The sequence below is a fragment of the Sinocyclocheilus grahami genome, unplaced genomic scaffold (genome assembly GCF_001515645.1).
Source record: "Sinocyclocheilus grahami isolate Dianchi unplaced genomic scaffold, SAMN03320097.WGS_v1.1 scaffold117.1, whole genome shotgun sequence".
Taxonomy (NCBI): domain Eukaryota; kingdom Metazoa; phylum Chordata; class Actinopteri; order Cypriniformes; family Cyprinidae; genus Sinocyclocheilus; species Sinocyclocheilus grahami.
This window is the reverse complement of record NW_015505296.1, coordinates 317,729-334,211: the sequence shown is the minus strand read 5'-3', so window position 1 is coordinate 334,211 and position 16,483 is coordinate 317,729. Positions and strand designations below refer to the sequence as shown.

Here is a 16,483-nt window from a genome sequence, read left to right as displayed (position 1 = left end):
CGTTGAAGAAAAAGAGGGCCGCTCGTCCAATGGTAATGCAGAGTGGGCGGGACCAATCTCTCGACTCCCCTTTCCATCTCCCGGATGTTACCCCGGTCACCCTGGCAGCGTCAAACAACAATTTGTGGCTGTATCTGGTTGCATTTCAGCGTACAACACCGAAAGCCTTAAAGATTTAAAATCTTTTACATTGGGATTAGCAATGGTTTGGTCCTCTGCAAATGTGTTTGAATTCAAGCACCCGGACTCATTCAGTACGTTTCATAAAATAGATTTTCTTTAGTTTCCAAAAATCATTTCACATGCAACACGAGAAAACTTCAGCTCAAGTTATAAAAACATCAACAGCAAAAGCACTTCTGTTGGTGCACAGGCTTAGAGATATGGCACCACATTGGAAAATTAAACCTTACAGTTGACAATGTCAGAGGAATGTCTCCAGTCTTAATCAACTCCTCTTTTGCACAACACCAGACAATCCCATGTTTAAAGTGCTAATAAAAGACACATAAACATTACAAATGTCAATGTCATTTGATGACCGCTACATCATTTACCAATCAGATGACTTCACAGATAGCATTACATGTTTTTTTCTATATTTTTTTGTAAAAGTTACCTATTAAGAGTTTAAATAATTGAGAAACAGTGTTAGATTACATCTACCTACATTTAGGCCATGAATATCGCTACAGAGTTAAACATATAGCTGTTATGTAGGAGGCTCAGTTTCCCCCAAACGCGTTCAGGGGATCATCGAAAATATTGTTGCCCGTTTCCACAGTTGAGATGGGATCCTGGGCCGGCTGGTTCTTCTTCGACTTAGAGGACGGCTTCACCGTTGGTTTCGTAGTCCCAGTCGAAAAGATATCATCTGTGAGGTGAAAGCAGAAAGCAGGTACCTGTAATTGAGCATTTCTGAGTTTCGACAAAACCAATGTTCTTAAAACAACACACATTTATTCACTCTAGACTGATCAAGTAAACAGAATGATTTTAAGTTAAGAACTCAAAAAAAAAAAAGTGTCTGCAGACAGACGGTGGCTTATAATAACCCTTTCCCTCATCTTCCCAACATTATGAAAAATACCATATGAAGGATAGAATCTGAGGGAATACAGTAGCATCACATGGATGGAAATATGCATATGGAAATTATATGCATACAAGGTTATGCATAGTAAAACAAGGCAGAGTAGGCTCCATGCAGTATATGGTTATTATTTTGGGGGGGAGGGAATGCACAATTATTTGCTCCATGGGTAATTTTGCACAGCTTCTGGCGTACCTGTTTTTACAAATCTGAACACTTTTGTGCATAAGCAAAATCTGTATTTTGTGCATACGCACACTTTTAGGACGTTTTACACACGAGGCACCTGGTAAGAATCAGAGTGAAGAGTGTTTTGCAAAGATAACTAACCCATGTCATCATCGAATATAGATTTTGCCTCCAATTTCTTCTTAGCGGTCTTCTCCTTTGGCTTTGTGGTGCTAGTCAAATCAGCAAAAATATCAACATCATCAAACAAACTTGCATCCAAAGACACTTCCTTGGGCTTCTTCTGGGCCTTGGGAGGTTCTTTCACTTCATCCTGTAAAACATTAATTGTATGGTCAATAGGGAAATAAAAATCAGTCATACCACTCCATACTACCCAATTAATTTGTAATACTAAACTGAATTAAAGAATGTGTGATATTCACCTTGGAAACATCTGGTTTTGCGGAGCTGGCCTGTGATTTGGAGTTTTTACTATCTGCACTTTTACTACTTCCTGCTCCAAAAATATCATCATCATCTAGGAAGGACATTTGTTTGGCTTTCTGGACAGGCTTCTGTTTCACTGTGGCGAAAAGATCATCCCCGTGGCTGTCAAAAATAGACGAGGCCTGGTCTTTCTTCGAAGCTATGATGGCCTCTGTCTTGGAGGCTTTCTTACGGCCTTCCTCAGGGGTTTTTGCTTTGTGTTTTGAGGAGGGAACAGGCTTTGTGGCAAAGAGATCATCTGAATCAAACAGATCATTTCCAGAGTCGAGAAATCTCTTTGGCCTGACTGCTTCATCAGGAGCAGGGGTGCTGACCGGTATAGTGAGTGCTGAGGGTCGCACTGAAACGGGGTTAAAGGTAGGGAGAGAAGCAGCCATAACTGGTTCATCAGCTTGTATAGAGGTGCTTTCCCCAACAGCTTCCTCAGATTCCTGTGCTGCAAGATGTCTTGCTGCCCTTGTCTGTGGCCGCCGTCGCACTGCGCCTTTAGCCCGACCCTGCAGTAGAAAAAAAGCCAGTGATTCGGACATTCTACTAGTGTTAATTTTGTTAACGAAAATGATAAAGAATAATATTCACTAACAACTTTTTTTCCATGACTAAGGAAAGACGAGACACCAACACCAACATCATTAAACACTAGCTGTGACTAAATCAATATGCAATACCGTTGATGAAAAAAGACGCGACTAAAATGTAGTAAAAACTGTAAACATTTTGTAAATGTAGTAAAATCTGTAAATATAAAAACTCTCTATATACAAAATCTGTCTATATTTTCTTCAACAAAAATAAGAGGAAAAAAGGGGGAAAAAATAGAAATGTAGACTGCTAAACATTCCCAAACGGTGTTAAATCGGTAATAAACTCTAATAAATCATGGGTTTCGACTATATTGTTTGTGATTCCTGAATAAATGCACTTACACAACCTCTCTGACACAAGTCTTTTTTGTTTGTTTTAATATAAAAACATGATTATTATTTAGAATTATATTAATAATAAAAATGTCCCTTTTTTTCAGCTTTTGAGAGAAGAGAGTTGATAGTATCCTGATTTGTGCTTATAGGTCAAAGTGCAATAATGTTGATGTAGTTTCTCCAGACAACAATCATGATCAGCAATGCAAAATGATTGTGATTATAAGTTTAACCATTATGCATCGTGACTAAAATGTGAAAAAAGTTTTCATTTACTAAACCTACAATAAATTCCCAAGCTTTGTCAACTAAAACTTAACTAAAAGTGTTGGCTAAATTAGCACCACACTATACCAACAGCAGAATTTTTCATTGCAATGGCACACAACCAATATTTTGTGACATCTATAAAACATACTGCAGTCTGACCTACCTTGTTAGCATTCTGTAGCATGCTGACCTGAGCGGGTGAGTCAAAGCTCACCCCTCCCTCACTGGAGGGCCGATGATCAGGGATCGTATCTCTAGCTGGCAGCGGCTTGGCAGCTGCAGGGAGAGAGGCAGGTGCCAGGCCAGGCATTACACTGACAGCTCCTGGAATCCGGGGCACCGCGCCTGGCAGAAGGCTGGCAGGGTTGACAGCTAAGCTAGCCTGAAAGAAACAAACAGGTCTGTCACAAATCTGTGACAAAACTTAAAATCAATACACACAGTGCCCTTTGCTCACATGCCAAGGAAATGTTTTTTCAGAGAGGAAGGTAATGTACTATTTTAGAAGTACACCAGATTTGCATTTCCTCATAGCATGCCTGTGCATGCAAGGCAACAACAGAATAGTGAATAGAGTCAAATCTAGGTTTTAGGTCTGTGTCAATAAGTCAAGATGGCTTAATGGTTTAAATTGATGCAAGAAAGAAAACACAATTCAGTATGCAAATATTAAGTCAATGTCATAATTGTTGGTTATGTGGCAAATATTAATACACTGCTGCCTTGCAAACACTGTAAACAGCACATTGCCAGATGCAGAGCACTGCATCAAGTGGTTTCCTTTTGGTGCAGTAATGGTTTACAGCATTGGCATAGAGAGATACAATGTTATGGCAAAGCTACAGATGTTCTGGTATACCAGAAACGGTGAAAACGTATATATGGTTTGCAGACAGATTTTTAACACATTGCTGACAGGCATTGGTGAGTCATAAAGCAAGACTTTTCTTTGACTTCTGAGAAAGATCATGCCAGGAGGACAAAGTAAAAACATATAGAAATAAAGAAAACACTGTTTTCACAATGAGAGAAATGGAGCATAAAAAAAGTATAGAGATTTTATTTTTTGAAAACGTTACTTGAAGATCTCCAATCCTTGAGGAGGTTTTTTTAGATTTTAGAGGGCTTGTAGAATCCTGTGCGATCAAATAATATCAATTACATACAAGTCAACCAATAACCACTTTTACAGGTTCTGGAAATGTCTCAAATAATGTTTTATATGTGGTAAATTAATTTTAAAAAAAATTTAAAATTAAAATAAGTTTTCAGTTACTCCATAACATAATTATAATTCATAGTAACATCTTTAATAAAATGTAAATACATAAATAAATACATTTTTACATCTATATTCTCTACATATAAACAATAGTTTTCACAAAAATATCTGTTGTTGAATGTTGAGGAATTAAATTAGCAAAGCAGATTTATTTCTGAGTATACCTTGCTTGAAGTCAGTGTTGATTTGGCCATTTCATTTGTTTTAGGCTTGCTGGGCTTCTCAAGTACTTTCTGTATGTGGATAATAAAGTACACGTATTTATAGAGTATTGGCTTTTACATTAAAAAACAAAAAAACGTATTAATATACAAGTTGGGAAACAAACGGTACCGGAGGAGCTTTAGGCTTTGTTGAACTGAAGAGGTCATCGTCATCATCATCCCTGAACAGCGTGGGGACAACTGGTTTTACAGAGCTCTGAGACGCCACCTGTAAAATAAAAATACCTTCATCAGTAAGTAACCTCTGTGTCACCATGAAGTGGAAAAGTCTAAAAGCTGTGTAGATAGAATTACAAAACAGTTCATCATAGCATAGACTTACAGCTGGTTTAGGAGATGTGGCAAAAAGGTCTACATCAGGATCGTTGTCCCTCTGTTGAGTGTGACTGAAAAGCAGTTCCTCGTCTTGGAACACACCTGTGCTCTTCATTCGGGGCCCATGATCCTGAGATCACAAGCAAAATAAAAAAAACAACATTAAATAACCTTCCTAAAGTCATTCAAATTCATACCTTACAGCACTAAATATCTGAAACAACTAACCTTTAGTGCATTATTTTCTGTAGATTTGGATGCTTTAGGCACAGGAATTATTTCATCACTGTTCATATCTTCATCATCGTCGTCGTCATCATCATCAAAAAGACTCAGTGCTGTTTTCTTGGCCTTGGTCCCCTTACTCTCCATGGGTGGAGGGCCCTCCTTTTGCAGTTCGTCACCATCAGCAATCTCTTCTTGAATTTGAGTCTGTTTCTGTGGAATAGACCCCAGTTATCTAACCCTTTTTTGTAAGCATAAATTTGGGTGTAAACCATAAGTGTCAATATTTTATTTTATGCTATGTGTTAATTTTATATTACATACACTAGCAGTCAAAAGTTAAAATCATAATAATGATTTTTAAATGTTATTGAACACAAAACATAAAAGAAGCCTCTTATGTGTTCTAGGCTTGTGACACTGAAGACTGCTGAAAATTCAGCTTTGTTATCACAGGATTAAACTACATTTTAAAATATATTACAATTATTTTAAATTGTAATATTTCACAATAGTACTGTTTTTACTGTATTTTTATCAAATAAACGCAGCCTTGGTGAGCATAAAAACTTATTTCAAAAATTTTTTTTTTTTTTTTTAAAACATTGTCATTTGTTTATTATTTTGTAAACATTTTACTCACTTTACTTGTGTCTTGCCTGTCTTTTAATACATCGATCCCACCAAAAAGGCTCACTGCTCCTACTGGCTTCTTCTTAACCTCAGTGCTGTTGTCAGAGGATGGAGTGGATTCCACAGGCTTCTTCTCCACAGACTTCTTCTCCTCTGCTATCTTGTCTTTTGCTACATTAGGCACATTCTCCTCCTCCGTAGATTCAAACTGAGAGGGAGCACCAGAAACCTGAAACACAAAGTTATTTTTAGCTACTAATATTAACACGGTAAATAAAATTTGTCCGACATTAATGATGTAAATGCAAAGCAAAAAAAAAAAGTATGTGTCAAATGATTCATAATGAATGATACACTACCAATCAAAAGTTTCGGTTCAGTAAGATTTCTTTTTTTTTTTTTTAAGAAATGAATATTTATTTAGCAAGAATACATTAAATTTATCAAAAGTGTCAGTAAAGACATGTTTAACCCCTAAATGCATACCTCAGGTCTTTAGCGACCCGGGACATCATTCTCTACCCTCTCCCTCCTTCAATTTTTTAAGTTAGACATCAACTTTCTTAGTATTCCTCAATCTATTAATTATAAACAATATAACAAGAAAAAAAATAGTAAAATATAAAAGAATGCCTATTTTCTGATTAATTTTTTTGTCAAATGTGTATATGGTCGCTAGAGACTCGAGGTATGTAAATGTGTAAGTATTTTTTCCTGCACAACTATATTTACATATCTGATGCCTCAATTTGTGTGCAATGCATCTTTTTTCCTCAAGGTGGCACTGTTTGCTTATGTGTTCTAGGCTTGTGACACTGAAGACTGCTGAAAATTCAGCTTTGTTATCACAGGATTAAACTACATTTTAAAATATATTACAATTATTTTAAATTGTAATATTTCACAATAGTACTGTTTTTACTGTATTTTTATCAAATAAACGCAGCCTTGGTGAGCATAAAAACTTATTTCAAAAATTGTTTTTTTTTTTTTTAAAACATTGTCATTTGTTTATTATTTTGTAAACATTTTACTCACTTTACTTGTGTCTTGCCTGTCTTTTAATACATCGATCCCACCAAAAAGGCTCACTGCTCCTACTGGCTTCTTCTTAACCTCAGTGCTGTTGTCAGAGGATGGAGTGGATTCCACAGGCTTCTTCTCCACAGACTTCTTCTCCTCTGCTATCTTGTCTTTTGCTACATTAGGCACATTCTCCTCCTCCGTAGATTCAAACTGAGAGGGAGCACCAGAAACCTGAAACACAAAGTTATTTTTAGCTACTAATATTAACACGGTAAATAAAATTTGGCCGACATTAATGATGTAAATGCAAAGCAAAAAAAAAAAGTATGTGTCAAATGATTCATAATGAATGATACACTACCAATCAAAAGTTTCGGTTCAGTAAGATTTCTTTTTCTTTAAGAAATGAATATTTATTTAGCAAGAATACATTAAATTTATCAAAAGTGTCAGTAAAGACATGTTTAACCCCATATATATATATATATATATATATATATATATATATATATATATATTAGTTTTTTTTCCAATTGTAATAATATTTCACAATATAACTGTGGAATGCAGCCTTTGTTGAGCACATGAGACTTCTTTCAAAGACAAAAAAAATCGTACAGAAATTTTGAAAGGTAGCCCAAAAAGTATATGGACACTTATAAGCCACACTTACCTTCGCTTCAGAAGGAGTTTTATTTGCAGGTGTTTTGAAGCCAAAAAGAGGTTCTTTGTCCTCATCATCATCTTCATCCTCAAACAGGAGAGATATATATATATATATATATATAAGGTCCAGAAAAGTACCAAGATGATCGACAAAGTAGTCCGTGTGACATCAGTGGTTCAACTGTAAAGTTACGAAGCTACGAGAATACTTTTTTGCACAAAGAAAACAAAAATAACGACTTTATTCCACATTTTCGTCTCTACTGCTTCACTTGTGGACGCGCGTTCACGACAGTATCATGACGCGAGCGTGTGGCAGTGCTGACCCAGATCCGGCATAATGACGACGGGTTTGGAACAACACGAGGGTGAGTAATTAATGACAGAATTTTCATTTTTGGGTGAACTAACCCTTTAATTTTATATCACCAGCGAAATCATTGCAAAAATACTTGAATATTAAATAAATGGCCCAGTACTAATTTAAATAGACTGGAAAACTGAGAATAGGCTCTCTGTATCTTGACTATAGAACAGTGTCGTACTTGTGAGTCTTCATCATCTGAGAACAGACTCTTGCTATGCGTTTTCTCTGATGCTCCCAGAGCAGGTGAAGATTTGACTGCTTCAGGCGGAGGTCCACTCTGCAGAAACAATGCAAAAATAATACAGAAATAATAATAGCACGTATTAATACAACAGAGAGACTGAAAGTTTTCTACCTCTTCAGACTTGGCAGACTCTTCACTGGTGGAAAGCCGGCGTTTCTTCAGACCCTCCAATATATTTTTAGTGCCGGGCCCAAACATTGAAATGGCACCAACAGGAGGCTGCAAAGCAAACTCGTTCAGTATATAACCAATAACAACAATCATACCGAAATAACGATGATTAAAAAAATTTTTAAAAAAGACCTTTTTCTCTGGAGGACGTGTCTCCTCCTCTCCCTCGGCTCTTTTGTCCTGATGGGAAAGAGCTGCACTGGCTTTCCCACTAAACATAGCTCCGCCTTCATCATACTCATCCTCCTCCTCATCCGCTTCTCCAAACAGGTCTACAGTCTTCGTTGGCATTTTATTCTCTTGTCCTGATCACAAAGATACACATTTAAGTTTTCCCAAAAAGACAGACAGTTGTCATACTGCAGGGCAAATGTCAGAGATTTACCAGGGGTGGATTTGTTAGGTGCCTTCCCACTGAAGAAATCATCATCATCGTCTTCATCATCAAACAGCCCACCTCCCACCGAGGCACGTTTTGGAGCTGCCTGCGCTTTGGGCTTCACTGGACTCTTGCTGTTTTTGCTCTCTAGTGAGTCTGAATCATTTGGTAAGCCAAAAAGTTTGTTTCCTGTGGGTAAGGGGCATGAAAATATCTTACTCATTAGTTACTACAGAAAACTTTTATGCAAAACAGCGTGCGAGTACGCAAATGTAATGCAGTTAATGCTTACCAGGAAAGATGGAGACAGCACCAGTGGGTATTTTCTTAGTTTTAAGAGGCTCTACAAAAGCAAATGCAAAAGATAAGATGACTATGTAAATGAGTTATATATGTCAACACATGGTGGGTTTCAGAATGTACAAAGAGAAAAGCGAGTAAGAAAATTATTATGTGCAGCCATCAAGTCATTATAGTAAAAAAAATTTATAAAAAAAAATAAAGATCCTGACACAACTTTTGTTAAATGGCTACTTATAAAACACCTAAATACACTGATTTTTTTGTATATAAGTTGTTGTTTTTTTGGGGGGGGGTTTTGAGTCAGACAGTTATTATTTTAATGGCTATTTAAAAAATACATAAGCAAAAATTAAATCATTATAAATGACTATTTACAAAACACATAAAAAGTAGAAATTAAATAATTACATTTTTCCCAGTCAACCAGGTATTATAAATGGCTTTTTACAAAATACAAAAATAAATAGAAATACATTCAAATTCAAATTAATTATTTTTGTGAGAAGAAAGAGATTGTGGAGTGAAAGCAGGAAATCGGTTGTCTGGAACAATGGATCATATTTGACTACAGTATTGCACAAATGACCAATCAGTATAAAAGCTGTGATGTAACGGAAGTAGCGACATATCTTTTCTTCTATACTGTGATGTACATCAAAGTGAAATGGATTATTGAAAAATTTAAAAATGTAGGGCGGGACATGCTTCTATGCATCTGAATGTGAGCTTGCAGCCTAAGTTTCAAATCTCAAGTAGGACTGGCCTACATCTGACTTGAAATGGGCAACAGAACAAGAGCTGAGAGGAGTTACCTGTTGTCTGGATTACAGTCTTTTCCTTTTCCATCGGCTCGGTTTTGGGTGCATCAGAAAACAGATCTCCCTGAGGAACAAATAATATGAAATGACTTTCAAAGATTATTACCATGTCTTTTTCTAGTTGTACTTGTATGCTCTTGTATGATTACTACATTATTATTTACCAACCTCATCATCATCAAACAGGCCTTTGCCTCCACTAAAAAGTCCACCCTTTCCATCGAATGCAGAATATTCCTCATCTTCCATTTTCGGTGGTTTGAACATCTCATCCTGATCATCCTCCACTGTAATTACATAAACATAAAATATATGGCATTATTTTACTAGCTATATCATACAAGTACCTAAAAGAAATTATGGTAAAACTATACCAAAAGCTTCAAAAAAGCTAAATAACAGTGTAGTTGTTTACAATAAAATACATATATAGTCATCTGCTGAATCTTACATGTACATATACTACCGTACAAAAGTTTAGGGTCAGTATTATTATTTTTTTATTTAATATTTCTAAAAAGAAAGAATGCATACAATTTGTGCATTAAAGCTCTGCTATGACAAGAAAAAATTAAGATATATTAAAATAGTCAAATAAATAGTCAAATGTTTTCACTGTATTTTTGATTAAATAAATGAAGCCCTGGTAAGCATAATAGACTTCTTTCAAAAACCCTGAAAAAAAAAAAAGCATACCGACCCCAAACTTTCAAACGACAGTGTGTATTTTGCACAATATGGCAGCATGATCTGATAAGCACATGCTATATGAAGTGAACACGCAGTCGCTCATACCCTGAGGTTTTGGCTCTTTCTTTGTTTTACTCTTCTTCTGGGAGATGGATGGGCCTGATGACAATGCTTTAGAACAAACAAGTGCATGCACACAGATGAACTTGAGAAAGAAAACTGAATGGAAGGATGAAAACGTGTTAAACAATAAAACAATTAAATCCATATGTTGTTTGTGACCATACATGTGCGATCTGCTTCTGGCTTATTTGGAGTCTCTCCCTTGATTCTGGCTGCTAGTTCATCAGCAAAGGATGGCAGACCAGTGTCCTGAAAGACATGGGATGCAGGAAATTGAACGCTTTTTGTTTACACATTTTAATATGATAATGTCGGTAACACTTTATTTGAAGGGGTGTGCATAAGACTGACATGACACCTTCATAATCATGACATGACACGTGTCATGAATATGAAGGAGGTTTTAAGCATGTTTATGACAACTGTCATTACGTGTCATTCGCTCAGTTATGTCATCTTTAATTTAAAGATGACATAACTGAGCGAATGACACGTAATGACAGTTGTCATAAACATGCATAAAACCTCCTTCATATTCATGACACGTGTCATGTCATGATTATGAAGGTGTCATGTCAGTCTTATGCACACCCCTTCAAGTAAAGTGTAACCATAATGTCTCATAATACTACTTTTCTAAGTATGTCTGAGGTGCTAAGAAAATGCAACGCTATTAACCTTTCTGAGCTCATCTTCATCCTTATCAGACCCTCCAAATATGTCAGAATCTTCATCTTCATTCTCTTCATCAGCATCATCATAACAAGCAACAGACGGCTTCTATGGGATGAACAAATGAACCTAAATAAGGCTTTAAAATATTCCAGTTATCAAATGTCTAATTAGCTACATTTCAAATGTAAGAAATTAGCCTATTTAAGAAATAAGTATAAAACATAAGCGCATATATGTATATAAACATATATATATATATAGAGAGAGAGAGAGAGAGAGTTTTAAATCTTGAGTTGTAGTCAACATTTAGAGAATATGCTCATTTGAAACATCCATGGTAGGTGTAAGATTTATGTTTATCTTTCACATTGAGATAATTTTTTTAACCAGTAATGCAGTGTAAATTTGTCAACCATATATAAAACATCACAATAGCAGAATAGAGTTTTTAAGTCTTACTTTCTTAAAGTTGTCATGGACTTCCTCATCCTGGTCAGAGTATTCATCCGACTGCTTTTGGAATTTAATCCAAATGGAGGATTATATGTAAATATATTTAATGTTTTCAAAAAATTCATGCATTCAATAAATAAAATATTGTTTTTTTAAATGTTCTTAAAATGTTATTGACTCAGTTCACAAAAATGCAAAAGTGCATATCATCATCTCTTACCTCGTCGCCTTCTTCAACATCACTCTCAATGACGCTGTCTCTGTCGCTCCCAATAGACATTTCTATAAAACACACCAAACACACACAAGTTAAAAGCAACCTAAAACAGGAGGAAGAAAATCATAAAGATTATGAATGGGAAATCTCACCATCACTGGATAGATCGCCCAGGCCAACATCATCCTCATCCATAAATGCTTGGGAACCAATCAGGTACGGCAAAGGCCTGTCCACATACAGGTCCTACCAATAAAAATACATTTAGGCACAAAAAGTGGTGAAGATATACCCATAGGCATGGCTCAGGGTCCCTCTTTCAATGTGAGTTTTTTGCACATTTTAACACCACTAACCCAAAAACCACTAATTACATGTGTATAATAACTGTCTGATAATCAAATAAGTGCTCAAGGGAAACATTTACCTTTGCTTCCAAAATGGGCTCTACTTTTTCCAGAGTCTCCTCATCCTCAGAGTCTGAGTTTCCTGCTTTAATGTCCAGCTGTTCAAAAGCAGATTCCAGGACCTTCAGACCATAGTTGACGGCCTCTTGGACTTTGGGAATAAGTTCTGCTTCCTTCTGTTCCCTTGTCTTCTCCTTCACATACAGTATGTATGAAATGATAGGAATGCTTGAAACCATTATCAGGCATTAACATTTTCATCATAACGTACTGTATGAAATCACATAAATGACTCACAGCAGAAAGAACCAGAGAAATATAGCCAATCACTACCTGTTCAGGCTGTTTCTCCATGGCTTCTGGCTTTGGTGCAGGGTCTTCCACCTCTTCATCATAAACCCTCTAATAAATACATTTAAAAACTAGATCTGATATCACAATAAACAGTGTTTGTGTTTACACCCTTATTTTTTTCTTGAAATTGATCAAATCTCACAATCTTCTCAATATGAAGTGAGAAAAATGCTCAATAAAGAATTTAAAGCTTTAATCTGAAGGGAGATACATTGAACAGGAAATGTATAAATATCAAAAGCTGACAAACTCTCCCCCATACTATATCAGGACAAGTGTGATATGTCAGTGGTGTTTCAGTTTAACACTTGAACTGCTTTGCTTTGCATCCACACATAAAGTGAATTCTCATTTAGCTAAAATCATGAACAAAAATACATACGTTTTCAATGAACTGTGTATTGGACAGCATGAGAAAGTCGTTAAACACTGTGTGTAGGCGACTGTCTGTGGCTTTAGTGTCCCGGATAAGACCGTCCAACTGTTTCTCAATCTCATGTGTCTTGGACAACATCCTTTGAGAGAAGTCTTGCAGGAAAAGAAATAACTGCAGAGATACAAATAAACATTCATCTGGATAACGCAGTCGCAAGTGCATACAATATGAATATGAAATATGAATGCATTCCATTTCCACCCCATACCCCTGAATCTGCTGCCAGTGACCAGTTTGTGCTGGATTTCTGCATCTCTTCCAGTGTCCAGGGTCTCTCCCACACCTGCTCAGCTTCTCCATTATGATTGCTGGGGCCATTCTCCATAAAATTAGACATGCTGGTTTAATAGAAAGACATCATAACTCAAGATTATATAGATAAGATTATATCTCAATAAAATGTGTGTAGGACTGCCCCTGGTGAAAAAGAAATGTGCTTAATTGTATTGAATGTGCAGTGTACTTCAAATCTTAAAAGCATATATTTAAAGACTGTACTTGCACATAATGTAATTTTAACCAAATAAAAGGCCACTTAATTGTACTTTAAAAGGGTACACATTCAAGACTAAGTACTACTTAAGTGTGTAGTACACATTTAAAAAGGTACACTTCTGTAAACTTTAAAGTACATTTTAAATCATTATGTTTCAATAATCTTTTTTATCATGCTTTAAAGAAGTACACTTATTTTGATATGTTGACTATAACATACTAGAGCACATGTAACGTAATTGACAGTCATTTTAACTGTAGTGTAATTTGATAAAAGATTTAAGTTAATATATCTTAAAAGCATTCAATTTCAACTTCATCATTACACATGTGTACATACCTGACATAAATGTTTAAAATAAAAATGTAATTAATGTTTATTATAGTTAAAAATGCTTGTCAGTACATTCGGCAGTACACTTTAACCATATTTCAAAGACAATAATAGAAAGAAATTACGAAATTACATATAAAGATGCACTTAAGTCATATTTGAGTGATTCAAAAAGAACTCTAATTAATTGAATTTTGCATAAATTAAAAATGTAATACATTTTAATTTTGCTGTAAATAACATGTCATTAAGTATCTGAAAACATTACATTCAGTTCAAACCTAATTATATTCTTTTAAAGTATATTATTTCCATAATAAGAACGTTTGAAAAGCATGCTAACGTGTTCCTCTTTTTCACAAGGGGCTGATCAAAAATGAATCCGTATTTATTTATAGCCAGACATTTATATATTTGTATCTAGCAGGTGCTACTGCTATACATAATACAAAGTGTAAACAAAACTACTAATCATTCGCTGGGGAAATGAGAGGAAACTTCAAAGTTAAAACGTTGTAACTATGTGCCAATCAGCATATGCAGAGGCGATAACCTCGACCTTCCTCAAATCCTAAACGATTAAAAATATAGGTACATACACCTGAATGCACTTTTGATCCGTCATTAGATGTTATTTTACCGTGTTATGCATTTGTGTGTGACTGCTCAACCAGCTGCCATGCAAGGCTAGCTGCTGTGCTAGCAACTTACAGTCTGAATCTCTGCTAATGTCATTTAGAGTAACGTTATTGGTTTACCTTATATATGTCCTGTGATCAAATATCCTCTGTAATGTTCTCCTTCCCCTCAAAATCTCACCAATCCAGCAGTGAGAGACTTCAAGGGCAGCTTTCGGCTGTCCTTCGTCCCTTCATCAGCTCAGTGTTTTGAGAGGTCCGCCATGTTCCGTCTGCAGAGAATCATCTGATTCTGGTCACCTGACTGACTGAGGTCCCACTGATCTGAGAACAGCTTCTCATGCGCGTGAATGGCGCTGTTCATCAACGGAGCGGATTTAAACTGATCTCAAAGCAGCACCGCCTAACGTTTGCAATGAGGAGGAATTGATTTTGAAATGATTTTTTTTTAACGGATTATCGTAAATTAATGAATGTAAACTCTTGAAAAAAGGAAGAAAAGATGCAGTGTGGATGTATTTCGTAAATCATAAAATGTCCACATTTTTCATGAGAAAGGCTAAATCTGAAGCAATAAAATCTTTATTTTGCACGCAAACCCAGTTGGAAATTGCTGGAGATGATCGTTAGTTGGTTGACTAGTTATGCTGTGGATTTTCTAGCAGGGAACGTCCATCCAATTTCTTATTTCTGCAAGAATGAGCAGATGTTGTAAACTACTTGTTCCCAACAGAGCTCATGGAACGTTCTCTTTTTGGTTTTAACCACTTTCCACTTTTAACCTCTTGTGGAAAGACCCTGAAACGTCAAGAGATCTGAGATCTGATGCTGTTGGACATGATAGGCCAACTTACATATTTATTTACATATATATATATATACAGTGCTGTGAAAAAGTTTTTGCCCCCTTCCTGTTTTTTGGGGGGGGTTTTGTTTTGCATATTTGTCACACTTGAATAATTCAGATCATTAAACAAATTTTAATATTACACAAAGATAACCCGAGTAAATACAAAATGCAGTTTTTAAATGATTATTTATTTTATTAAGGGAAAAAAGCTGTCCAAACCAGCCTGGCCCGACGTGAAAAAGTAATTGCCCTTGCAGCAACAACTGCAATCAAGTGTTTGTGATAACTGGCAATGAGTCTTTCACATCGCTGTGGAGGAATTTTGGCCGACTCTTCTTTGCAGAATTGTTTTAATTCAGCCACATTGGAGGGTTTTGGACCATGCATGGACAGTTTAAGGAAATGCCACAGCATCTCGATCGGATTTAAGTCCGGACTTTGATTTGGCCACTCCAAAACCTTAATTTAGTTTTTCTTGAGCCATTCAGAGGTGGACTTGCTGGTGTGTTTGGGATCATTGTCCTGCTACATAACCCAAGTGCGCTTGAGCTTGAGGTCACAAACTGATGGCCGGACCTTCTCCTTCAGGATTTTCTGATAGAGTGGAGAATTCATGGTTGCATCAATTATGGCAAGTCGTCCAGGTCCTGAAGCTGCAAAGCAGCCCCAGATCATCACACTACCACCGCCATGTTTGACTTCACTTTGTCAGACAGCTTCTATTTAAGTGATTTCTTGATTCAACAGGTCTGGCAGTAATCAGGCCTGGGTGTGGCTAGTGAAATTTAACTCAGCTTTCTAAAATAATGTGGTTAATTGCAGTTCTTTCACGATTTAACAGGAGGGGGGCAAATAATTTTTCACGTAGGTTTGGACAGCTTTTTTCGTTTAATAGATGAAATCATCATTTAAAAACTGCATTTTGTATTTATTTGCATTATCTTTGTGTAATATTAAAATTAGTTTGATGACCTGAATATTTAAAGTGTGACAGATATGCAAAACATTTAAAAAAAACAGGAAGGGGGCAAAAACCTTTTCACACCACTGTATATATATGCAGTGCTGCTTGAAAATTTGTGAACCCTTTAGAATTTTCTATATTTTTATGCATAAATATGACCCAAAACATAATTAGATTTTCATACAAATCCTGAAAGTAGACAAAGAGAATCCACTCAAACAAAGGAGACAAAA

The 16,483-nt window shown here is 36.0% G+C and overlaps 1 protein-coding gene across 1 annotated transcript; it reads right to left on the bottom strand.

Moving 5' to 3' along the window:
- Positions 1-255: 255 nt before the first annotated feature.
- On the bottom strand, positions 256-14,742 carry LOC107589565 (WASH complex subunit FAM21-like). Its single transcript, XM_016278056.1, has 29 exons — positions 14,557-14,742; positions 13,178-13,307; positions 12,916-13,080; positions 12,513-12,581; positions 12,200-12,373; positions 11,925-12,018; positions 11,776-11,837; positions 11,562-11,615; positions 11,106-11,207; positions 10,592-10,676; positions 10,410-10,475; positions 9,783-9,901; positions 9,609-9,678; positions 8,786-8,836; positions 8,500-8,682; positions 8,247-8,419; positions 8,055-8,162; positions 7,785-7,976; positions 7,340-7,426; positions 6,679-6,897; positions 5,011-5,220; positions 4,790-4,912; positions 4,577-4,675; positions 4,408-4,476; positions 4,041-4,097; positions 3,125-3,343; positions 1,708-2,268; positions 1,424-1,595; positions 256-874 (listed from the first exon to the last, which is right to left on the bottom strand). Exons 2-29 carry the CDS (start codon positions 13,304-13,306, stop codon positions 726-728), a joined length of 3,861 nt encoding a protein of 1,286 aa, XP_016133542.1. The 5' UTR covers position 13,307; positions 14,557-14,742; the 3' UTR covers positions 256-725.
- Between the last annotated feature and the right edge of the window lie 1,741 nt (positions 14,743-16,483).